The sequence below is a fragment of the Vulpes lagopus genome, chromosome 1 (genome assembly GCF_018345385.1).
Source record: "Vulpes lagopus strain Blue_001 chromosome 1, ASM1834538v1, whole genome shotgun sequence".
Classification (NCBI taxonomy): Eukaryota; Metazoa; Chordata; class Mammalia; order Carnivora; family Canidae; genus Vulpes; species Vulpes lagopus.
In genome coordinates this window covers 53,707,753-53,733,084 of record NC_054824.1, presented here as the reverse complement: position 1 = coordinate 53,733,084, position 25,332 = coordinate 53,707,753, and the positions used below count along the sequence as shown (strand labels likewise).

The window sequence follows — 25,332 nt, the reverse complement described above, 5'->3', positions numbered from 1 at the left end:
ATCCCTCTCTTGGGTTTTGGAATTCATTTTAAGAACAACAATGAAATAAAGTGGAGAGGAAGAAGATTTGGAAGGATCAAGAGTACTCAGGCAGTCAGAAATGAAGAGTTGCCCCTTGCTTTTGTTTTTCCTATATTTGCAGTCATAGAGATTAAATGTCAATTTGAGCCATGTTCTGTATTCACTTTTCCCCGCATTAAATTTAAGAGTTTGGGGCAAGAGAAAAAACAAATTTAGTTATTAACTAGTATCCAAAGTGTTTTTGCAATATTCAAATTTACCAATTTAAAGTTTAAATTTTTGCTTCAGCAAGACATTTTCTTGTTCTTTATAATTAATGTACTTGTTTTCAAGAAAAGAAAATAGGTGAGCATGGGTCCTTTCCTCCTATGTAGTATATGGACAAAAAGCAAGACACTGAGGCCCAATAGCCTAGACTAGAATTTCCATTAGGTTAATTGATAACTATGCTTAATAAATATTAGATGATAGTAATTATCCAGTAGGTATAATTTTTATCTTCCAGTGAGACCAAAAATCTAACAGTTCAGTTTTCTGAACTACCTCAGATAGGGAGGAATCAGCTCTATACGTGTCTTCAACTGAGGGGTTAAAACAGAAAAAGTGCTCAGAAGAGTACCTAGCAGGCTGTAAACACTTGATAAATGTTAGCTATTCATCACCATCACTATTAATGTATCATTAATAATGTACAATTATCCTTAGTATTGTAATCAGTTTATCGAATGAGTTGAGAAGAAATTCAGTGTTTCTAACCAATTCTCATTTAAACTCATGCTGTCAAATGATTTTTCTCAGATCCTGGATGAAACCCTAGGTAGATGACATAGCTTTTCTGATTACTTTCACATATGAAAAATTCCAGTCCAATCCAATCCAATCTCAAATTCTTTTGAAAATGTCTTCCTTCCCTCAGTTTGGGTCTGCCTCAGGCTGAGAAATTTGTGATGAAAAGAAGTGTGGTTGGCTTTGCACCACTTCCCTCCCTTGATTCTGCCTCCTCCACTCACTGTGAAGCCACTAATTCTCCAGGGTTGAGCCTGAAGCTTGGGGTTAAGAGAGGGAAGAGCAACCTAGGATGGAAGAGGTCTTCCTTTACTAAAACATTTACAATCCAGCATTGATGTTGTCTGAGTATTGTGAATTTCTAAAACAGTCTTTTTTGAGTTAGGTCCTCCTGAGGGTTCCACAAGGATTTATACCAAAGATCTGCAGTTGCATGCCTGGCATGGTGGTGCCTATTCCTACTGTCTAAGACTTATTTGGTAATTCCTGCTGTCTAGTGTCTACCTCTCAGTTGAAGTCACCTCACACCTCTTGGGTGGTTCTCTGTTGAAATTATGCCTGACCCTCTCCCCTAAGTGGCCCATACCTGGTCTACTGTTGGCCATCTTTGCTCAGCAAACTGGGAAGAGGAGCCCTCTTCAGCATCATCCACTTAAGCCAGTCTCTCAGGTTCAGACTTTTCAGCATGACTGACAACATTCTCTGTCTGTAAAACTCTCCTCGTTGTGCTTTAAACACTAACTCATTTGGATAGAAACATGAGGGCAAGCACTATTCTGTGCCCTTCTGTGAGAAGAGATGGAGAATTCATAGCACATTGAAATGATCTGTAACTTAATGCTCAGAACAGCTTCTTCCAACTCTCAATGAATGTACATTTTCTCTTACATATCCTGGAAGTACACGAGGACTAGGTAGGCAGGGGCTGTACTAGATTTTAGCCACTTCCTTTGCAAGGTCAACATCGACTGTCTTAGTCTACACTGTCCAACACAGTTGCCACCCACCACTTGTGTTTATGTACATTTACATTTTAACTAACCACAATACAATAAAATATAATTTAGTCCCTTTTTTTCCTGAGCCATATTTCAAGTATTCAATACTCACATGTGGCTGGTGGCTACTATAGTGGACAACATAGATATTGAAAAATTCTATCATTGCAGAAAGTTCCATGGACAAAGCTGGAGCTCTAGCACCTCACTTTAGAAGGTGAACTTTTTGTCATTATTTTTTTGTTGTTGCTGCTATGTTCCCAGCCCATGAAGTCTCTCCTAAAGCTACAATACAAGAGAAAATTCACATTTACCACTTTTTTACATAATCAGTAAGTAGATAGATTTTGACATCTGGATTCTGGACTAGGGATATGCCAAAGCAAATGAATAGAAGACCATTTTTCACGATGCTAAAATCTTAGATAAAATGGAAATAATTAGAGTTCTCATGATTGAGCCTCAAGTCTAAAAAAATATTTACTCAGGCAGAATAAACATTTCCATCATTTCTGCCCCCATCATGGGACACAGAACTGTGTCCACCAAATGTATTTTCCTTTATATTTATGGTGTTTTACAGTTTATGAGCCACATGAGTTAATCTCATTTTTTTTTTCTAAAAGCAACTATATAAATTAGGCAGAACAGGTATCATTGTATCTATTGATGAGGAAATGACCAAGGGAACATAAATACCTAAAGTCACAGAGTCAGTAACTGGGAGAGCCAGTGTACCCAAGCTTCTTCTACTTCATTATACTTTTTCCTGGAAGGCCAGACAATTCCAAAAAATCAATTCTTACTACATAAAAAGAAAGCAGAAATTCTGAATTGAGTCACTTTCAAAGACTTCCACAATTTTGACTTATCCATCATGTATATTATTTCAGATATCTGGTATGCTTAGAATTAAAAATTAAAAGCTATTCTAAAAAAAAAAAATAAAAGCTATTCTATTAGCAGGATGTTGAGAAGCACTTGGTCTGATAAGGAACATGAAAGACATATACTAGAGGTATTCCATTTTCCTCAACAAAATTGGGAGCTGGGTTTTGTCCTTGAGCACATTCTCACTTTGTCTCTTTGTAGCTTCATATCATTTATTCAATATTACTAATAGAGTTAATGCCAATTCCTTGGGAGGACATGCAGAGAAATGTATGACCCAATATGGAAAGGCATTTGAATACAGACGATAACAGGGTGAGAAATGTCACCAATACTGATATTTTCCCGTGCAGAGTAGAAGCTTGTTTATTCATTCTTTCGCAACCAAATTTAATAAAGACAAAATATGAAGAAATGCATAGGAATAAGAAATACCAACTTCAAGATAGTGATCTCTGACAGGGAAGGGGATTCAATTGAAATCATGGAGGGGCCTAAAGGGTCTTCAACTACCTTTGTAAGTTTGTAATGTTTTACCTCTAAAGATGATGGTGGGTATATGGGTGCTCATTGTAGTTTTTTTTTTAATACCATCGAACAATAAAATCCTTCAAAATCAACTTTTAGTGATAAAGAAGGAAAGTTAGTAAAGACCCACTTGCTGGGACACAGATTTATAGGCTTATTGGTCTTAAATTGTTGAAACACAACACTCACGTGTTTTTCTAGGCCAACAGAAGGCTAAAACCTAGAATGTTCTCTGAATAGGGCTGGCTTTACCCAAGTGGGCTATAAATGTGATATGGAAATGAATGAAATGACGTTCTTGTCATTTAGCTTGACCTCACCCTTCACACCAGTCACTGATACACTCCTGAATCTTAGGAGGAAGAGCTAAGGAGAGATGCAGCATTTATCTGAAAACATTCCAAAAGCACTAACATTAGCAAGCTTGCAGTGTAAATATAGGTAGAGACACAAATCTAGTACAATGAATGGTTTGGATTTATTGTTAGGCAGTGGCATAAGGTAATGGTGCCCATTCCCACTGAAGGGTCAGGAGAACGTTCAAAAAGTATCTCTTCAGATGGGTCTTGGGAGCTGACCTCTGACTAAATGGACTCATAACCAAGCTCTCTCCAATCATATTCCCCCATTCCTTTGGACCCAGTGATTTGTCCTGAAAGAGGCCTAAAGGACAAATAGGAATTATCAGTATTTCCCTAGGCCTGATACATAGATTTTGGGAGAAAACAAAATTCCTTTTCAGCTAGGGTTACAAAGCTGAACTAGATGAAAAAGGTTCTTTGGCAGAAGAAGAGAATGAGGTCAAGAGTCTCAAGGAGCCGAGAGAAGCAGCAACAGCAGAAAGCGGGGCTGACAGCATTAAATCCTTGGATCCAATTCCTAGTAGTCCTCAAGGCTCAGATCCTTCTAACTCTTTCTGCTATTGTGCCAGGGATTGCAATATCCTCTTTGTAGGCACAAGCCAAATATTTACATGTTGCTTAAGGTTCTCAGAGTACTGATTCACTTCCTTGCCCTGATTGATATTTTGAGTCAGCAATCACCTAAGGCAGGGCAGGGAAGGGGACTTTGAGAACAGAGTGGAAGGGACACAGGCATGAACGCATGAGGCAGTATTAGAGAAGGTAGCCTAGGTTCAAGGGGACTGGGTCTGTTAAGAAATAAAGCCAGCATTGTAAGCAAAGTTCAAGCCAAGAAAACAGTTACTTACTCTGAACCTCACTACAATTACCTACCATATGTGTCTCATTTCTAAAGGTCAAAATATCTCACCAAGGTATTCCAGTGCAGAAACCTCTGGTTAAATGATCTAAGTCTTTTTTTGCTACCAGTTAAACATTTCTGCTGCATCTCAGAGCATTAACATTTTAATAGTGGCCTGTTCAAGCCAAGAAATTCTTCATTACACTTAATGATCAATCTTTTCTATGGGAACACAGGGCCTGAAGGCAGGTGGGTTGAGTTGAAGTCAAAGGAGGGAGAGGAACCATTTTTCAAGGTCCTTTAAATCATGCTGTGAGGACCATTGTGTGCAAGGCCTACACACACCATGTTTTCTCAATAGCTGTGCTCCTCCACTGCGTACACCTCACTGCATCCCCCCAATGATGTGGGCCATACTTCTAGTAACCATAAAAACAGTTGATATTCTCTGATGCTTACTTCCCCTGGGGAAAAAAAATGGGGGAAAGGAAAAAGTTGTCCTCATGGAACCAAATCATGAAATATTGTCATCAATGTTCACAGCCTAGAAATATGGATCTAGTCACTATGGTTTAGGAGGTAAAATCTCTAAAGGATACATAAATACATTAAAAATTTCTTTGCAGATTATCTTCTTGAAGTTTAAGCAATAAGGGTATTACTGGTGAGATTTGAGGTTGAGCATGGAGAGATTTTGCTATATCAGATCCGTTAAATAACACTTATTATCTGTCATCTGATCTGTAGATAAATAGAGATAGTCTCAATGAAAGTGATTTATGATATTTCCCACCTCCTTCACACAAAATGAAACAAGTATAAATGGAGATACAATCAAATAAAAAAGCATGGCAACAGCATTTTAAGTTGATAATGCAGATCAGTGTGATGATGCATACAAGTGCACCATATCAAGACAAAGGGAAATACAAACCCAATGTTCATGTGTTTGGATTCTTATTTATGTTGTGGGAAATTATCATTTAAGTACTTATAATACAGCACGAGGGTTATAGTATTTTTGTGCTTATGCTATTCAGACATTTCAATGTTTTATTTAATTCAGTCGATAGCCTACTGACCAGGTCTCAATATATTGACATGGTTGCTTCATAGAAATGCATAAGAAGTAGCCAATTTTAACCACATATATGAATACAGATTTAACTTGAATGTCAGTCAGATTGTAAAACTTCTAGGACAAGTAATGCAGCATAATACAGAATGTGTCAAATTAGGAGTTAGATTATATTTTAGGCTAAAATTATTTTTCTTAGAGATAAAAAAGGAAATAACTTACAGCAAAGTCTATCACCCTCCTTAGCCCTTTTGACATTTTGGGCTGAATAATTCTTGTCATGGGGAGCTACACTATGCATTATAGGATGTATAGCAGCCTCTTTAGTCTCTATACATTAGATGCGAGTAGCACCCTACCAGTTATGACAACTAATACAATGTCTTCAAACACATTTGGTTCCTGACTTAGAAGGGTTCAACTTAATTTTTTTTTTTTTACTTTATGATGGTGTGAAAGCAATATGCATTCAGTAGAAATCATAACTAGAACGTTGAATTTTGGTCTTTTCCTGGGCTAGTGATCTGTAGGACAATCCTTTCTTGTGATGCTGGGCAATAACAGTGAACATAGCTCTCCAGTCAGCCACATGATCACAGAGATAAATAGTTGGTACACTTACAGTGCTTTGTACCCATGCAAACACTCCATTTTTCACTTTCAGTACAGTATTCAATAAATTACATGAGATATTCAACTTCTTGTTAGATTATCCTGCCCAACTATGAGCTGATTTGTTTTGAGCACATTGAAAGGAGGCTAGGCTAAGTTATGATGTTCAGTAGGTTAGGTGTATTAAATGCATTTTTTGACTCAAGATATTTTCAACTTATGAAAGATAACCCTAAACATCCCCCTGGGGGATGCCAAATATCCCCAGGGACAAACTCAATCATTTCATTGAGAACCATGACTCGGAGGATTGTTTGAGAATCAAAAGAGATAATATCTGTTGCTATCTTTATAAAGTGTAAATTCCTTTATAATTATGATGTCTCTTATAATAGCAGACCTAATTTCCCCATCTTCTAATTGGACTGATTATACTGTACAATAGATGGCATTGCTCTCTTGTAGTAAAAACATTACCTCCTTGACAAAATTCATAAATAAAGCAAGATCTGATAGTTCTTCAAGCACAGGATCATTCTTTATTCACATATGTATCCCCAATATCTAATACAGCTCCTGACACATGTTGTTATCATCATAAATCTTTATGTATTAAAAATGCTTAAAAGAGATATTACTATGTATATGTTAAAGAATGCTTTAACTTTAGTGAATCTCAATGAATGACATCTATGTGGCATTTCAAATATTAGGAAAGCTTTCAGATGTATGTGCATGGGTCAGGGCAAGGGGGATATTTCTGAAGAACAAAGCACTCAATTCTATTGCCAATCATAGTTCTGTATCTTCTATTAAATATTTTCCAAATTATCAAAAAATTAGCATATTTCCCCTGCTACAAGAGCAGTCCATGCCACCATCTTTTATCACCTGGATCCCTGCAGAACTGCTAATTCATCTTTCTGTTAACCATTCTTGGAAATCTCCATTTATTCTTCCACAGATTTAAAGATGCAAAGTCAATTACGTCAGTCTCCATTGCAAGTAGAATAAAATCTCATGCACTCAAAATGTCCCACAAGACTCCTCAGGATCTGGCTCTCATCCATTGTCCAACCTCATCACAGGCTACTCACATATATATGTCCTCACCATTCTTCAGTGCCTCTGGCCTTCCTTCCTCCAATATTCTCTCCTGCCTTGGGATTTCTCTCAGCCTAGAAAGCTTTCCCTTCCACACACAACCTGGTGAATGTCTACTCAATTTCAGTCTTACTTAAATATTACTTCCAAGAGCAGCCTTCATTGACTCCCTACCACCCAACCCTACCATTTTAAAGTAGTATACTCATGACACTCCTCTTGTGTCATTTATCATATATAGAATTTATGTTTTCATTTGTTTTTATGTATATATTTGTCTCTTATTGTTTACTTTCCTTAATAAAATGAGGGCAGGAATTATGACATTTTGTATACACAGCTCTATCACAATACCTGGTATACAGTAGCTGCCAATAAATTTCTGCTGAATAAATGAATGAATGAATGAATGAATGAGTATATCTTAACAATGACTTTCCAAAGGAAAATATCTGACAGCAAAGTTAGCAGTTCCAAGCTAAAAAGGAGAAGGCAGTATGGGTAGGGGAAGTACTTAGGGGCTGGTAAGACCCTGGGTGAACAAATCCCCTACATCACACTGTATCTGCACCTATTTCCTCCATCAGCGCACAAGACTGGCATATAGTCTTCTCCCGATGGATGACACCCCACCTCATCTTTGTCACAGTTATTATTTTCCTATAAGTACTCCAGAAGTCAACAAGTAAGCATACAGTGAGAGCTTTTGCTCCCATGGTGGGTAGTTCTACCTTTGTGCCTCCTTGTTTCTGTAACAAGACATAAATACCATGTATCACTGCTTGTACACTTTCAAAGGCTCTCCTCAATGGCATGCATTCATCAACACTCTGGTTTCAGTTTACTTGCTTTCTCCCTTCCTTGGAATCTTTCTTTCCCCCTAATGTTTCACCAACCACCTAATTCTTAATAAAGTTTATTTTATCTCTAGCTGCAATTTATCTTCCAGTCTCTAATCCTTGAAATTCTAGCCACCAGCTGCCTATGTGGTACCATACAGTAGGCACCCCAAATTCACTAAAGGCAAAGTTTATGCAACCATTCACTTTATCTTACTTCCCCTATTTGCTGTTGGAACCTCCATTCCCCCAAATATCCCATGCTGACTTCCTCTCATCAGTTCCTAGCAGTCAGGAGTAGGGAAGCCCTTTCTACTTCTCTTTTGCATTTCTTTGATCTATACCATCCTCTCCATTCCAATTCCATCAATCTCTTTCACATACTCAATGCATTTACTCTAAATCTAAACAATTGAAACAGTGTCCTAACAAGTCTTCCCATTTGGTCCCTGCTCCTACTCAATCTTCACTCTGCTTCCTACAGTCTGAATAATTTTTGTAATCTATAGCTCCCTATAGGCTCCTCCTCTATTCTGAAATCTTCAAAGTTTACTCCACTTCTCCTGTGCAGCTACTAAAGTAAATAGAAATACTTAAGTCCAGCATTCAAGGCTCTCCAAAAATATGGCTCTGGTCTCCCTTTTATTTCAATGTTTCCCATACTTCAATCTATGAAAACACCTACACCCTGTCTTATCTATGTCCTTTATTCATGCCCCAGTGTGGGCAGTTCTTTCTTTCTCTGTCAAAATTCCATCCATCCAGTCCGCTCAAAGTATTCTTCAGGTATTTGCAGGTGCTTATCATATATTGCTTCATATTATAGTCAGATGCTTGGATTATTATACTAAAGTATCTCCTTGAGGGTCAAAGATGAATCTCACATGTAATTCCCCAGACAGCCTATATACAGAAAGGGTCATGGGCATTAAGAAAAAAAAAACTTAGGCATTGAATTCAGACAGATTTGGGTATAAATCCTGACTTATCACTGAACATATCATCTTAAACAGAGTCCTTAAACTCTGAGAGCCTGTTTCATTCATTTAGAATGATAAAAATGATGCTTACTTTGCAAGTTATTATAAAGATATGACATATAAGACACCTAACACAATGGCTGGTAGGAGAGAGGCACCCAGTAAATGGAAGCTACCACAATAGTAGTATCACTAAATAGATTACTTTGTTTTATATTGTTTTAAAGTTTTTAATTTTTAGGTAATCTCTACACCCAATGTGGGGCTCAAACTTTGAACCCCAAGATCAAGAGTCCCAGGCTCTACCAACTGAGCCAGCCAGCCATCCTTATTATTACTTAGTAATACAGAATGGTGGGTAGTTCTTAGTAATACAGAATGAATTATTACTTAGTAATACAGAATGAACACATATTGGTTAAACAACTAAAATTAGCATAATAAATCTGCCCTGTCCTCCAGGAGGTTATAATCAAACTGGGGAAAGAAGTCACCTTTACATGCTAACATAATTAAGCGTTCTAAACAAAATGCAACATGAATGATTGTTAGAGGCACTTAGTTAGGTTCTAACAGGATCCCCGGGGACACTAAAGAGGAAGTCATGGCCAACTATGAGAAAGTCAGAGGCCTGTCCTGGGCAGCACTCTAAAATAAAACCACAGGAAACTGGATCAAACCAGATAGGCCCAAGATGGGTGACAATGCAGACCAAAGCTCACGTTATTCTTCCATTATACTATGTTAACATACTAAAATCTCCTCCTTAATGATGCCATGACAGGAAACCCTTGACCAAATACAAAAGAAAGAGCACATAACCCTGCTTCCCAGAAATTCCTCCTCAAGTCATGAATATTCCACTCCCTTGTTAACAACTGTCAATAAAAGAAACCCAAACCCCAGGGGCCAAGCTCTCCCTTAAACTCACCCACTCTTACATCTTGACAGTATAAATTCACTTTGCAATAAAGCTTCTTCTGCTATACTTTACTCTGACTTGTCCTGGAATTCTTTCTCACAACAAAGTCAAGAACCTGGCATGGGCTGGTGACTGAGGTCTCAGGGCCTGAGAACTCCCCGAGTTTAGTATCATGATGACATCACCAGTAAGTTCCAAGGTTTTCTGAGGAGAAAGACTTTATTTGGTCCTAGAGTGGAGAGGGCATCCCCTCAAAAGACAGGTAGGTTCTCCAAAAACTTTTTGGAAATTTGGAATAGCAACAGTAATAGGCTTAGTCTGAACAGTAAAGGGTTACTCTCAATCATTTTTCTTTTTCTTTTTCTTTTTTTTAGGAAAAAAAAAGAAGCTTGTTTTAAATGAGCCATTAATCATTTACTTACTTCACTAATTACTGATTTATTTCTTAATTAACTTTTTGTTAAAAGGCATTCTAATACAGGAGGAAAAATTCTGGCTTGAAGACTATAAGATTGGTATAATAGGCTGTATGATTATAAAGAAATCATTTTGCTCCTGGGACCTCCATGATACCAGCTGCAAATAGCAAAATGTCAGATAATGCTTTCAACAGGAAACTAGAAGGAGTGAGGGGATGACCCAGTTGGCTATTTCCCTCCTTAAAAGGGAAGATGGGGAATTTAGTAGCCTTTCTAGTGACTGAATACTATCATATAGACCAGTGCCAGAGTTCATGTCTACAAACTGGCCCTTCAAGAACAATTTAGGTTCAGCTGGAACAATTTTGAAAGACGTGGGAAAATCAATGGTTAAGAATTTCAAATGGTGATGATAAACTGACCTCCGAAACCAAAAGTGAAGAATGTTCAAAGAATATTAGAAAAACAATTGATGGTGAGATGTTATTTCAGATTTGTTGTGATTGTGTGCATGTGTGTGTGTGAGAGAGAGATTCATTTAGGCAATTCAGGAGATTTTCTTTCCCCATTCTCCTTCATCCCTTTCAAGAGGAGAAAGGGAAAGATTACACTCTAAATTACCAAATTTGTACTTTCCAAAATGAAATATACATATTTCATTTTGGACTCTTGGAATCACCAAACATGTTAGTCTGAACACAATGGCCACAAGAACTCCATCCCTTAATCACTGGACCCCATGACCATTGCCTTATATGATTAAGGATTGTGAGGTGGGGAGACTATCCTGTATTATCCTGGTGGGCTCTAAACATAAATCACAAATGTCCTCACATTTGCAGGGAAGCCAGGGAAGATTTAACCACAGAAGAGGAGAAGTTAGAGTGATGCAGTGACCACGCAAATAGCAAGAGGCAAAATGGATAGCAAAACATCCCAGTCGCACAGTGAAGGAAATTAAGGCAAGCCCCAGTCATGAGGTTGTAGGGAGAAAAGGGATGGAGAGAAGCACCTCTCAAGCCATGTGGTTCAGTGCTTCTTGGTTGGGACTTTTAGCTCTGAAGTGAGAGTAGGTCCCTAGGAAAGGGAAAGCGGTCCACAGTTAGGTTTCTGGAAAACAGAGGGGCTTCCTGTGACTGCTGTGTGTTCCTGCTGAGGGAAGGACCCCTCCTCCCCAGCCAGTGAAGAGGCCCCACCAGTTTACATGGTTGCCTTCTCCATAGTGGTTATTCAGCCACCAGCATGGGAGAATTGATGCCTACTCACTCAAATAGGCATTCATACCGTTTTAAAAACAAGCCTAAAGAGGTGCTCCATGTTTGAAAAACTTCTGTTCCCGTGGCTGTTTTCACATTCAAGGCAAATGGAGAGCCAAATTGAGGCTCTGCAATGGAAACCTTCCCTATTTCAGGGGAAATGTCACCCAGGATGTCCCTCAAAAGAATTTCCCACCATGTGCTTCATGATGTCCCTCCTCCATCTGGAGAAATGGGAGGAAGAGGGAAAATACTAAAGAAAAAGAAAAAAGAAAAAGAAAGCAGTAACATGGGGGCAAGGAAGTCCAAGGAAGAGAGAGAGAGAGAGAGAAAAAGAGAGAGAGAGAGAGCGAACATCGGGTGCTTGTGCGTGACTCTCTTTCACATGGAATTAATGGTGGTTTAATGGGGTATGAAAGAATGTTTTACTGGAAACAATGAGGAACAATTGTCTAGCTCACGTTTCATTTCACAGGTCATTATTGCATTAAGAAGTAAATCGACCAAGTCCGGTAAATAACAGTGTGCGTATTGCCGAGAGCTTCAAACCAACAATTTTAGCCATTTCCAACTAATATCTCTGTCATTTTAACCCTTGCAGGGTAGTGCTGGGGGGCTAAACAATCACAGTCTTCATCCAGCTCTAGCAGGTGAGCATAATTCATTGCCCCTCTAGTCCCTTCTTTTGCAAAACCCAGGAGGCCGTATTTTAGCATTGTTGTTTTGTTGATGAGCCAGCCTAAGCCCACTGCAGCTCTGGTGGCCTTGAAAAACAACCCCCATTTTAGTGAGCGCTGCAGGCGTCTTTAAACAGACTGCTTTCTCTGCAAAATTAATTGCTGCAAAATGCAGTGCTCCCTCATCGAAGCTTTTGCAAGCTCATACTCAGCTATTTAGGTGGGCCATCGAAGTATCTGAGAGAGCCAGGGAAAATGAGCTGCTTTCCTTTATTATGGAAGTTCACATTTGTGTCACCGAGCATCATCAGGCACTGGACATCCAGGAGTTTCTAATGCCTAAATTCTGCTTCCCTTCACTCAGGGGCAATTGGTAGAGGAGGCAAATGCTAGCACAGGAAATAAATATATCAAAGGTGGGGTATAGCAAACAGTTGAAGTTAAAATACATGTAATAAAGGATATATTTAAATGCATAGCAAAATAACATTTTCTTGTTTCAACTTATAACAAAAATGAGACAAAAATCAGGTTATGAATTACAATGTTGCATAATCACATCAAAATAAATCAGGTTACACTGGTAATTTTTCCATCAAGCCTTGATGTTCACCCTGCAGAACAGCTATAGAATCCTCCGTATTTCTATAATATCTCTGAAGCAAGACAAACGAAGCCTCACTTTTTCCCTGTAAGAGAAGTCTACCCCTGCCGGCTTCGAAGGTTAAGTGGGCCAAAGTCAGGGAAAGTGAGGAGACTCAGAAGCTAAGTGTGACCTCCAAGCCTACCAGCAAGGAAATGGGGACTTCGGTTCTACAATCCCACAGAAATGAATTTGACCAAAAATCTGAGTGAGATTGGAAGTGGATTCATCCCTAGATACTCCAGAAAGGAGTACAGTCCTGCCAATCCCTTAATTTGGTCCTTGAGAGACTCAAAGTAGAGAATCAACCAAGTCTAAGAGACTTCTGACTTGCAGAACTATGAAACAATGCATGGGTATTGTAGTGATTTATTATGGCAGCAATAGAAAAGAAGCACACAAGAATCATTGAAATGTGATGCCTGAAATGTTGGAAGTCATTGCCCCAGACAGAGCCATGGTCAATGGTGGCAACAGAATAGTGATCATGAGTATTTACTTGGTGCTTATCTCAGTCAAGGTTTGGGACTAAGTATTTTATGTACATTGTATCTTTTATAGCTCTAAGGTCTGCTCCTTTGCCCGGGAAGCCTTCAAACAGAGAGAATATGGCCCAGATGTAGGGAAAGTCTGGTTTCCACACAGGCAATGCTCAAGGAGAGGTGCATCCTACCAACATTACCCAAAAGGGAAGAGATTATTATCCACAGCCACATTAAAAAAAAATCGGCTTCAACTCCCTTTCTCCATGGCAATTACTTTCAGGAACTTACATTCAATTTGTATTAATATTTCTCCTGTGAGGGAGTTAAGCAAATTGGAATTGGGTCCTACAGGGAGTCCCTAATTCCATAGTAAAAAGATTGGCTTCTAGGTCTACGAAAATTTCTTTTCTTCTGTGTCCCTTTTCTTGACATGCTTTACATAATAACCAACTCATTTTTCCAGATTCCATTTGTTATATAAATGAGTTTTACTATCGTTATTCTTATTAAAATAATAAGTTATACATATACATGATTTTTTAACATGGCAACCTCACAGTTGTTCCCTCTGAGCATGAAGATCAGGAAAGAAGAGGGCTAAGAGGCAGGGAGTGTTTTCTTTCTCAGTGTTATGTTTTACCGTTTTGTTTATTCATTCAACAAAAATCCCTAGGATAATGTCTTAAAAGTGGAATTGCTGAGTCAGAACTGTTAGATGGGTACCAGATGCCAAGAGGCTACATCAAATGATATTTGAGAACAAAGTATGAGGACTATTTCTCTGCACTTTCTCCAACACAGAGATGAATGATCAAACTTTTTAAATCACTGCCAAGACAATTGCTAAAGCAATATTAATAGTAATTATAGTAGCAGTAGTCACCATTGTCTTAGTAATAGTGGTGGACACTTTCATTGAGCTTCTCTCTTTTAATCCTTACAATAATCATGAGCACATAATATTGATGTCTCCACCTTCTAAGTGGTGAAACTGAGGCTCAGAGAGGCTAAGAAACTTGCTTGGAGTTGAATATCTAGTAAGTGGATACAATCCAGGCAGCCTGTCTCAGTGGAAAAACCCAGTACTTTGATTATGAGAGAAATTGGACTTTTTTTATGTTTACTGGCATTTGTATTTCTTTCTCTGTTAAATACATTTTGGGAATCCTTTGAATATTTTTCAAATTGGTTTGTTCCTTTTTGTTCTTAAATATTACTATGAATTTTTTTGTATTATAAGGTAGTTAGCTCTTTTCTCTAGGAGTTGTAAATTTTTCCTAGTTTTTTAGTTTAGTTTTTGATATTCTTTGCAAAACTTTTTAATTCTTAAATAGCCAAATTTATCAAATATTTATCTAATGTTTCCTGGTTTTGATTTATGCTAAGGAAGGTCTCTGTAACTAGAAGAGTACGATCTCACCAATATTTTCTAGTAATTCTATATATTCAATTTTTTCATCTTTAATCCATATGGAATTTATTTTTATAAAAAGAAAGGTATAAACTCCTCAATTTTTTCCTTAAATGACTACTCAAATGTCTTGATGTCATTAATTGAATAATTTCTACTTTCTCATGATTTAAAAATGTCATCTTTTTATAAACTAATTTCTCAAATACTTTAGGTCTATTCTGATCTTTAAAAGTTTTTTTGGTCCTTCAACACATCTATTTTCAGGATATATTTATAATTACACTCAAACCATTGTAAAGCAGCATTAGTTTTTACATCTAGTGAGTGTGCAAAAATATATGCAGAATAAACTGAGAACCAGATCAAAGAAATTTCCAGATACATAATGTTGAAATGATAAGGTCTGAGTCACAAACTTGCTTAGTACATATTGGTAAGGTGCAAGCATTTTATTTACTGATGAAACTGTTCAAGTATTTCCTTTCATTAAAATGCACATGTGGGTGCACACACACACACACACACAAACACACATAAAAATATATAAAATAATCATACAAATAGAACAAGCAACATCCATCTGTCTTAGGTGTAAAATAAACTAAAGTTTGAGCTTCTGCCTTCTAAATCTTTCAATTTTATTGTACCAAAAGATTGAACACAGCAATGCAGGATTTTTCCATTATTAACATTTAAAAAATAGAAATACAGCTGACTATTCAATGAAGTCTGGAAATAATCTCAAGAGAGGGAATAGGGGATGGGGCAGAGGCAAAGAAAGAGAGAAAAATAAAGAAAACTAAGGAAAAAGAGAGAGCCAGTACATTATCACAGCAAAACTCAGGTAATTTCATTTAGTTACAGATATTCAAAAATAGCCCCTCTTGTGAAACACTGATATTATCAATATTCTCATACAACAAAGCATAGAAAAGTGAATAGACTTTTCAGTAAAAGGTCTTTGAATGGTAAAATTCTCAGTCTCAGAAATCCTTGATGCTTTTTGGAGAACTGGGTATTTGAACAGTAGCTCCTACTAATGGCAGATAATTCTGATAAGCTTCTTTCTTTTACTGACTGGCTTATATACCCAGAACCAGTTAGGTGGTCTGTAAAATAGTGTCTAATTTTGGGCTTAGTGTCTAATCCAAAGAAACCGAAGTTGTATCTAACGATCTATAAAAATGACTTACAAAAATGAAATTTAAGAGATGAATAAAGCATGTAGTATGTAATCTATGTAGTAGTACATAGGTTAAAAAAAAAAAAACACTTCTCTTTACTTGACCTCCCAGAATTAGGGAAGAAAGATACCCATTAAGGTAATCATAGCTAAATATAGTTATTTAACCCTTGAAATGTGACTAGTGCAACTGAGAATTAAATTTTAAGTTGAATATGATTTTAGCTACTTAGAAGTTAAACTGCATAAATGATTAATTATTGGAAAATATTTAGGTATATTTGGAACAACTTGTACATGTGAATCTACTATTTCAATTGGAAAGTTTATGAAATCTAGACACACATAACATATTCCTGATGAAAATATAGTCTCTGAATATGCCATAACGCTGAAATACAAACAAAATTTCAAATACATAATATGAAAAAACAAATGCAAAATATCTCAGTTTTATATTTAATCTTAAAATGATATTTTTAATATAGTAGGTTAAATAACATTCATTATTAAATGTAATTCCATCTATTTCTTTTTACCTTTTTTAGCCTATACACTAAAAAATTTAAATTACATTTAGGGTTTGCATTATTCTGTCTAGAGGACAATGCTGTCTAGATAGGTAATATTCTGGCTTTGACATTTTGGAAAAATCATCAACAAATTGAAGAATACCAAAAATAAATTTAGAAAATGAAGACCTAAAACAATTTTTAGTCATATGTTGACTAACAGAAGGAATTTAGAATTATTTGCTTGCAAAAGGCATACTGGGTTATTATAAGATCGTTGTTTTACTGATTTGAATAAAAGGCTGTAATATGGAAAGAATTAGACCTGTACTCTGTCACACCAAGAGGCACACTAGGTCACTGGTGGTGCAACTCATAAAAAGAATCCTAACAATTAAACTTATTCAAAATATATTAGGTAGCCCTGTAAGCAAGTGAATTCTCACTTCCCAAGAAAGTTAAAGGTAGAGACCATCTATGCATTGAATGGGAAGTGGAACATATTAACCTTCAAGGAACCATCTAAAGTAAACATCCTGTAATCTTATTTCTTTCCAATTGGCATGTATCCCTACAAACTAATGAATTAATATGAGCTAATGTTTCTCATAATGCATTCTGAAGTACAGTAATTGTGTAGTATGAATAAGTACTCACTGGTTAAGAAGTTTGAGAAATAGTTAATAAGACAAATTTAAATAGTATTTTTAAATTTAATTGCAGAACTTATCAGATCCTATAATATCTTAATGTACAAGATAGATCTCCAAAATGGGAAGAATTAGAGTTTTCAAAATTTAGCCAACGACCACAATTTGTACCATCTCCTGAGGTGAGTGAATAGGGAACATTCTTTGAGAACGCTAAAACAAATTATGTATTAAGTAAATCGATACGATTTACTTTGTGGAGCAGTTGACTGACAACCTAAACTTGAGTTCTTGACTTTTTTACTCATTTATTCATGCATTCCCTCACTCAGCAAACATTTACTGAGCATATATTACGTCCCAGGGACTGTACTAAAAATTCAAGGATCTTTGCTTTAAGATATTCATAGTCTGGTAAGATGACAGGCTTGGAAGATGATGGCAGCAGAGCATCAGATGTGCTATAATGGAGTTTGGTGATAGGTAGAGCAAGGACATAAAGAGTCAGAGCCCCAGCTGCATCTGAAAGCCAGGGAGTGTTCCACAGGGGAGCGGCCACACTGTCAAACACTGTGTCTACTGCTTCTAAACACCCCCTTGTACTTGCGTCTTTCACATATGCTTTTTAAAGCTTTTCCCAATGCTCTAGGCTTATGGCAAACTCTATTTCCTTCCTAGAGCCTTTGTCTATATCCCCAGGTACACATGGACTCTCCAGTGTATATTGTGCCAATTTTATATTAACTAATTTTCTCCATCATGTAGCTTAGCCCCCCTGCACCCATCCACAAGGACAGGGATAGTTTCTTATTTACATTGCTGTATCTTATAGGATACCCCAATAGTACATAGTACTTTGCTTTCCCTGGACTTTCAGTAAACATCTGTCTAAGTTGGACAAAACAAAACAGAACAAAAACCCTACCTCAATTTATTGGAGGAAAGGGGAAGCCACAGAAAAATTACCATAATAAAATTTTTATCTCATGACCAAAGCTTCTACTTCATACTGCTTGCTCTATGGTTGTCACACAACTCCATGGGTTAACCCTGACAAAATGCTTTTCTTGGATGTGACAAAGTCCATTTACTTTGCACATTGGAAATAGTAGGAATACAAAGGAGAGGAACTAAGTGAGGCTTTCTTGTGATCTTTATTACCATTGCCTTTCAAAAATGTTACAGTAATTAACAGTTATAATTTAAAATCTAAAAATTGAGTTGCTATAATATAAGATGGAAATATGTGAATTCTTGAGTTAAATATCCCTCTGTGCAGTTCCTCACCAGATGATTCAGACCACAAGATGATAATTATCTAGAAGTGATTCCAAGCCCAGATTTTTGAATCAGACAAATATAGATTTAAATCTTGGTTCTGCACATTCTAGCTGCAGGACCATGAAAAATTAGTTAGCTTCTCTAAACCCCTATTTCTTCAAATGCTGAAAAGGGATAACAATCCCTACATGTTAAGGTTGTTGAAGGGATAAATGAGAATGTCTATAAACCACTTAGCATAATGCCTGGCACATGGAATATGCTAGATAATTGGTAACTATTATTATTGCTAGTTGGGGTGGATAATTGCTGGAATAATTGCACAGTCTCAGCTTGCTTTGTTCTGTGTAGACAGGAATCTGTGTGTGAGAATGGCTGATAGATGTAAGAGAACTAACACTGGAGAATGTAAAGAAAAAAGGGAAAAAAACTTAGCAATAGGGTACCATATACAGTATTATGTAGTGTTAAAAACACAGGTTCAGTCCATAATCTTCTATTAATTAGTCATGTGGCTTGGGCAAGTTACCTAATATCTCTATATCAGTTTCCATAGTTTTATCAGGTAGGGAAGAAGAATGTCTACCTCATAGGATATATTCTGTTGATGGCATTCCATGAGATAATTCATCTGACGGTCTTAGCACGGAGTCAGAAACATAGTGACTACTCCACAAGTATTAGCTTCTAATGGAAGATTTGAGGATCAAGAAAATCTCAGGAATAAAGTGTCCAGATTGAGGAGAAGCAACAGAAATTATGCCCATGGCTCATATGCCTTTTCACATCACCCTTTACAAATTACACATGAAAAGCATTCCAACTCACAGTATGGACGATTTCAAAATGCTATCAAACACTGTTACGCCATTCACGGCCTGGAGACAGGGCAAGTCATGTGGGAGTGAGAGAATCAGGTGAAGGAAAGGTGCTCTTTGGGTCTCACAAAGGATCACTGAAAGCTTTACCCTCTTCTGCTTGGGAGAAAAATCCCTGCAGCCACACACCCCAAGATTCTAATATTTTCTGAGACTCTACTGTGCCTTTATATTTTAATACCCTGACATCTGGAATCCTAAAAGTCTAATGTTTAACCATAAATATCTGCTGAGATTAAAGAGCTATATACCAAGTTTCAATTTTGGGGGCCTATAATTGCTTGGGAAAAGAGAATGGTATTTCCCCCTCTAGCTAGAAGAAAAAGACCTCTGCAAGCACAGATATTGGCAGACAAACCATTTCCTCTCTACATTCTGTCCCTTCATTTTCTCCCTCCCTCTCCCTTCTCCCATTTTATAATACCATCTTGCTGTCATTCCCAGGACAAATGGGAAGAAAGAGAGGCCTAGAAAGCTTAAAGAAAAGATACATTTCGAGATCTAGCAACAAAGAGTTGAGAAAATGTTAGCCATTCCGTCTGCAAGCAGCTGAGTGTATGTCTCCCGTTGCTGGAGCCTTCCCGTTATTCAGTCGGAAACCACTTCATCACCCCATGGGCTGACAGTCAAATGCCAGCTTTATTTTCTTTTTTATCAACCTAATCTTTCATTTTTGATTTGAGGCCAGTCACTTTTAAGGTCTCCATAATGGTTTATAACTTTCTTTCTCAAGAAGCGACCAAGAAGGAACACCAGTTGAAAAATACTTCTTATCCTCTTGTGGCAAAGAGTGGGAAACTCTCAACTGCCTGGAAGGTGGATCTGGTCAGAAGTCCTGGTCAGACCACTGTACTTTGCTGGGAATGACGTCAAGGAAAGTGTGGGAAAAGCTTATCATGAGTTTAGGTTTTTAATATAATGATTCAATGTAGAATTCAAAAAATAAACTTAGCACTGAACTCATTTTTATCCAATGCTTTATTATTAAGGTGACATTTTGAGGTCATTGAACTCACTCTAGTACTAGCAAAAGTAATCTACGTTTTAAAAAGTTTAATTGTTACTATTCAAAGACTTAATTTAGATTGTAAATATTCCTATATCTTTTTGGTTCATATCCTATTTCTTTTCAGAAATACATCCAGTGTGTATATAAGTGAGTATATTTATGCCTTTGGTATTTGGCACAGATAGTAAATTTTTGATTTTTCGTGAGAGATTGAGACTGCTCACTTTTTAAATTAAAAATATTGTCTTCATAACATCCCATCTATCTACTTCAAAGCAAACATATTAGTCTCTAGCTGGTGTTTCTCAAACCTTAGCACAGCAGAATCACTTGGGGAGATTGTGTGTGTGAGTGAGTGTGTACATGTGTGTACGTATGTTTAAATACAAAGGCCTGGGCCTCACACATACCTCCTGAATCCCCTCCAACATGCAAATTAATGCTTAATGTCCTAGGTAATTCTGATGGTAAGTCAGCTACAGAAGCCACTGTGCTAAACACATTGAATTTACCTTCTGAAACTGAAATATTTTCTTAAACTGAAAAATATTTGGCAGGAGAAAAGGGATTTTTTTTTTGTTTCATTCATTTGATTTTGTTTGTTTTAAAATTTCCAGTCCATTGAGGACCAATACTTTAAAAAATATATAAATTATCTGACAAATCATACAAAATAAAAGCCCCAAGTTCTACTGATTAGCGTCAACAGATATAAAATTACTGTCATGTGTTGTTTCTAATTGATCCATTCATGTAATTATCTCACTGTAGACTAGTGCAAGACTTTGTGGGCCAGCACACGTGAGCAGAACACTTGTGGGGTCATGCATCCCCAAGCCGCCCTTAGCTGTAGCTTCCTAACAGCATTGCCTGCCCTGAGTCTGACTCCCACAGTCCATTTATTCCATGGCTGTATATCCCATCTTTCCAGAGAGTGAACAAAGTCTTATCACCACCTTTCTTTAAACCCTCCAATATCATCTTATCAAATGACCCTGGCCTAGGAAGGAGCTGGGTGCTGGCTACCTGCATCTACTCCCATTCCCATTAATCACACACCGGTAGCACTGATCTCCTTTTCACCCACCCCTCATACACTTTGAGGCTATTCTTGTCCCAAAGCCTCTGTTCTGGCTGTTCTCTATTCCTACAAGGCTTCTCCTCTGCTCAGAGCTTTGACTCCTTGCTCCTCATTCAGGTCTCACTGGAAATGTAACTCTGTTTCAAATAGCAACTGCCTTATTCACACACAGATGCACACATGTACACCCTTCAATCTGCCTCTCAAATCCAAAACCCTATACTATTTTCTTCACACTTCCCCTCACTTTTGGAGTATTTTGATTTATTTTTTTATATATATCTCTCTACTGGAACATAAGCTTGATGAAAGCAGGAGTGTTCACAACTAGAGCTCCCAATCTTGGAAGCCTTAGTAGACTGTAGGCAGCCAAAATGCATTTGCACAGTGGATGAAAATGTCAATTTCAACATGTAGCATGCAAAAGTCACTCATGGAATGCTACCTTCCATTGTATCTCCCCTCTACTTTCTTCATCATGGCTCAGAAATTATTAAATGCCATTTAAAGTAAAGCTCTGATTTCTTCCACTTAACCATATAGGTACTCCGTGCATACGCACTGGTCTGGGAGGTAAAGCCAACCACTTGTAGCCTGGGACAGACTGGAAATGACTAAGATGTTAGAGTGCGAAGCTCTGGCACCTGTCTAGTCCCACCTAAGTAGACCTTAATTTCAAGACTTTGTTTTTCTCAAAAAAAAAAAAAAGACTTTGTTTTTCTCAATGATTTTGGATCTTCAGATCATTAGCTGCTCCCATACTCAAAAGAAATCCTTTCCAGAATAAAATGCAAATGGTTCTCAGAACATCTCCTGCTTGGGATTAGCTGCTTTGCACTCTATTGCCATGCATGTTTCAAAGTTGGCTGCAAATGCAAACTTACAGATAAGTACAAATCAAAATTAACAGCTCACTTTTCCCCTGGCTACACACCCTGCATCACACAGATAGCAAAACCCACTGGCACAGTATTCCTTATAACTGATCCACATGGATAATTTTTGCTTCTAATGCCAGAGTATATGACAATGTGCCGGGACCTATGGATATCTGTCTGGGTTGGTAGCTTTGCTGTGAACTCATATGTGCAAATACAATCTGTATTTTTCAAATTAAAAATAGCCCTCAAAGGCAATGGACTCCAAACTGGTTATTAACAAAGTTGAGAAAGAACATAAGGGTGTGTCACACTCAATGTCACTTGGAATAAATATGAGAGTTGGTTCCAGTGGTCTCCATTTTCATCTCTCCTGCACTCCTCTTCCTGTTCCTCAGAAGATTATAGATTCTCGTCTCCGAGAGGAAAAATACAAAATAGACACTCCTCTTCAGATTAAATTTGTGCTTTTCTCATCTATCAGATTGTGTTCGGGAATTGGAAAGTGGCATAGAATTGAATGGTTTAAAAAATAAAAAGGGACTTGAATCAGGGAAGGAGGATCTATTCATATTTTGGAAATAAAAGGAAACACCCCATAATCCTGTCAGCACCAGGAAGGCACCATTTATACTATGTGCTGTCTCTTTTGTTGCAAGAAGACACAGATTGTATTTTTAGTGCAGTAAACAGCAGGTTCTACTGTGGGAATCCTTGCGGTTGGTACCTATAGCAACCTCATTTAAAATGTTGTAAAGCTTTAAAACATCAGGAGTTGAAAGTAGTCAGTCATATACACTTTCTTATATACATTCAATCTCACACACACACACACACACACACACACACACTCATGCTTGTCTACACATTGATATTAAGCAGTATGTGATACTGTAACACCTGCTGGAGTTTTACCATTGAATCATACTTCACAACCAGGCTAGAGAGTTAAGAAAAATAAAATATACAACCAGCCGCAAGAGGACGTTTATGCCTAATCAGCATATTTATACCACACGGTAAGCAACCATCTGAGTTCATCGAACCACCTCATCATTTACACATGGAGTATTTTTAAAAGGTATAGTTATTTATTTGACAGAGAAAGGGGTGAGGAGAGAAAGAGAGCATGAGCAAGGAGAGCAGCAGAGGAAGAGGGAGCAGACTCCCTATTGAGCAGGGAGCTTAATGCAAGGCTTGATCCCAGGACCCTAGGATCATGACTGGAGCCAAAGGCAAATGTGTAACTGACTGAGCCACCCAGGCACCCATACACATGAAGTATTTGATCAACATTTTAGAGCTCCTACTTGTACCAGACATTTTTAGTGCCACGGCCATATGTTTTTAGCATTCACCTTCACCACCAAAGATGACTAGTGCAAAACCCTACCACTTCCTTCTGAGAGAGGTTTGTTCCTGGCCAGAGGAAAGAGTATAGTTAGCCTTTGTTCAGGGAAAGCCAAGAGGCTGGAGAGTTAATGCCCAGAAGCAAACTTCAGCCAATGATAAGTGGGGATTTGAGCTATAAATACCTTAGTCTCTCCACAGCTTAGCAGGGACACATTTCAGCCATGGGTCCAGGGTCTCTTGGATCCTCTCACCCCCCTCCCACCCAGACTTGAGCTCCAGCAGTCCATAGTGGTAACCAGTTTGATTACATCCCTCCTGGATGCATCCCCTTCCCTGTCATACTTCCCCACTTCTCCGCTTTACCGAGATCACCTCCTCACATAAAACTTTAGATTCTAAGCCTTGTATCACTCACTGTCTGCCTCTGGAGCAATCCACACTAAGACCTGCTTCAGTCCTTACTCTTTTCTGAAATGTGCTTTTCATTAAATAGTCTAGGACACATGTCCCTTGGTACTGATTCCACAGAAATGTGGTCCTCACCAAAGACCACAAGTGTGGAAAAGCCCTACAATTATGCCTATACTTTGTCTTAAAACATGAGGATATTTTCTCCATGGTGTAAACACCTATAACAGTAGGATGATTCTTAACCAACAGAATAACTCACTATAGAAAGCTATTTGAATAGATATAGTGCTAAATGAGAGAGCAGTTGCCTATCTTTTTTTTTTCCTTTTACTACTCTGCACATTATTTCTCAATATATATTTTACCCAAATTTTATTCCTCTGTGCAAAAATGTATTTGCGGGTTATATTTAACAGATATGACCAACATATCCAAATGAATATTTACTTTGCGGGTTCCATACACTCAGCACTGACTTTTTAAAACCTATACTGAAGTCCCCACAGCTTGTCATCCTGTTGCAAAGATAAGCCTTCAATCAATGAAAATATTTAAAAGAAATGTGCAAAAATATTGAAGCATGAAAAATTGTATGGTAATTAAAAGATTTATATAAAAACTTCTATAAATGCCAAACACTAAAAGTAGCAGCAATTAAAATGGAAGAAAGGTGGGAACAAGTAAAAAGAGACCTAGGAAAGTCTCAGTTCCAGATCTCCTATTATGGATAATCCTTAAACCAATGACCCAAATTTAAGCTTCAATTTCTTCTGTACATTCTTGAATGGTTTGTGGCAAAAAAAAAAAAAAAACATTAATATTCTCCTTGGTTATCAATAATTCATTCACTTGATCAATGTGTCAACTAATGTTTGTTGATATGATATTAAATTGTATCACAAATACACAGCAATGAACAGGACAAAATTCTTGCCCACACTAAGTTTGCATTTTAAAAGACAAATAGTAAATCAACCAGTAAACAAGTGTATTCATAATATAATTTCAAGTAGTGGAACTCTGACAAAAAATAAAGCAGGCATAGCAGGGCTAGAGAATAGTGGGGGAATAATTATTCTGGAAAGGGTGGCCAAGGATGGCTTCTCTGAGGGGCTATCATCTGAAAAGAAGGAGCCAGCTCTGCAAAGAAATGAGAATAGTATATTTCAGGCAGAGGGAACAGTCAATGCAAAGGCAAGCCCTGGTGTAGGGATAGACTTAGCACGTTAAAAAAAAAAAA

At 37.5% G+C, this 25,332-nt stretch overlaps 1 protein-coding gene across 15 annotated transcripts in view; it reads right to left on the bottom strand.

The window, feature by feature from the left end:
• The window catches only part of PKHD1 (PKHD1 ciliary IPT domain containing fibrocystin/polyductin), a 477,526-nt gene that overhangs the window by 92,201 nt on the left and 359,993 nt on the right, over positions 1-25,332 (bottom strand). The window contains exon 63 of one of the 15 annotated variants that reach the window (XM_041771604.1): positions 16,637-25,232. The exons of the other annotated variants lie outside the window; for them this stretch is intronic. Within the exon in view, the coding sequence (XP_041627538.1) occupies positions 25,165-25,232 (68 nt within the window). The 3' untranslated portion in view covers positions 16,637-25,164. Of the gene's footprint in view, positions 1-16,636; positions 25,233-25,332 lie in introns of those variants that run through there. 15 annotated transcript variants of the gene reach the window in all.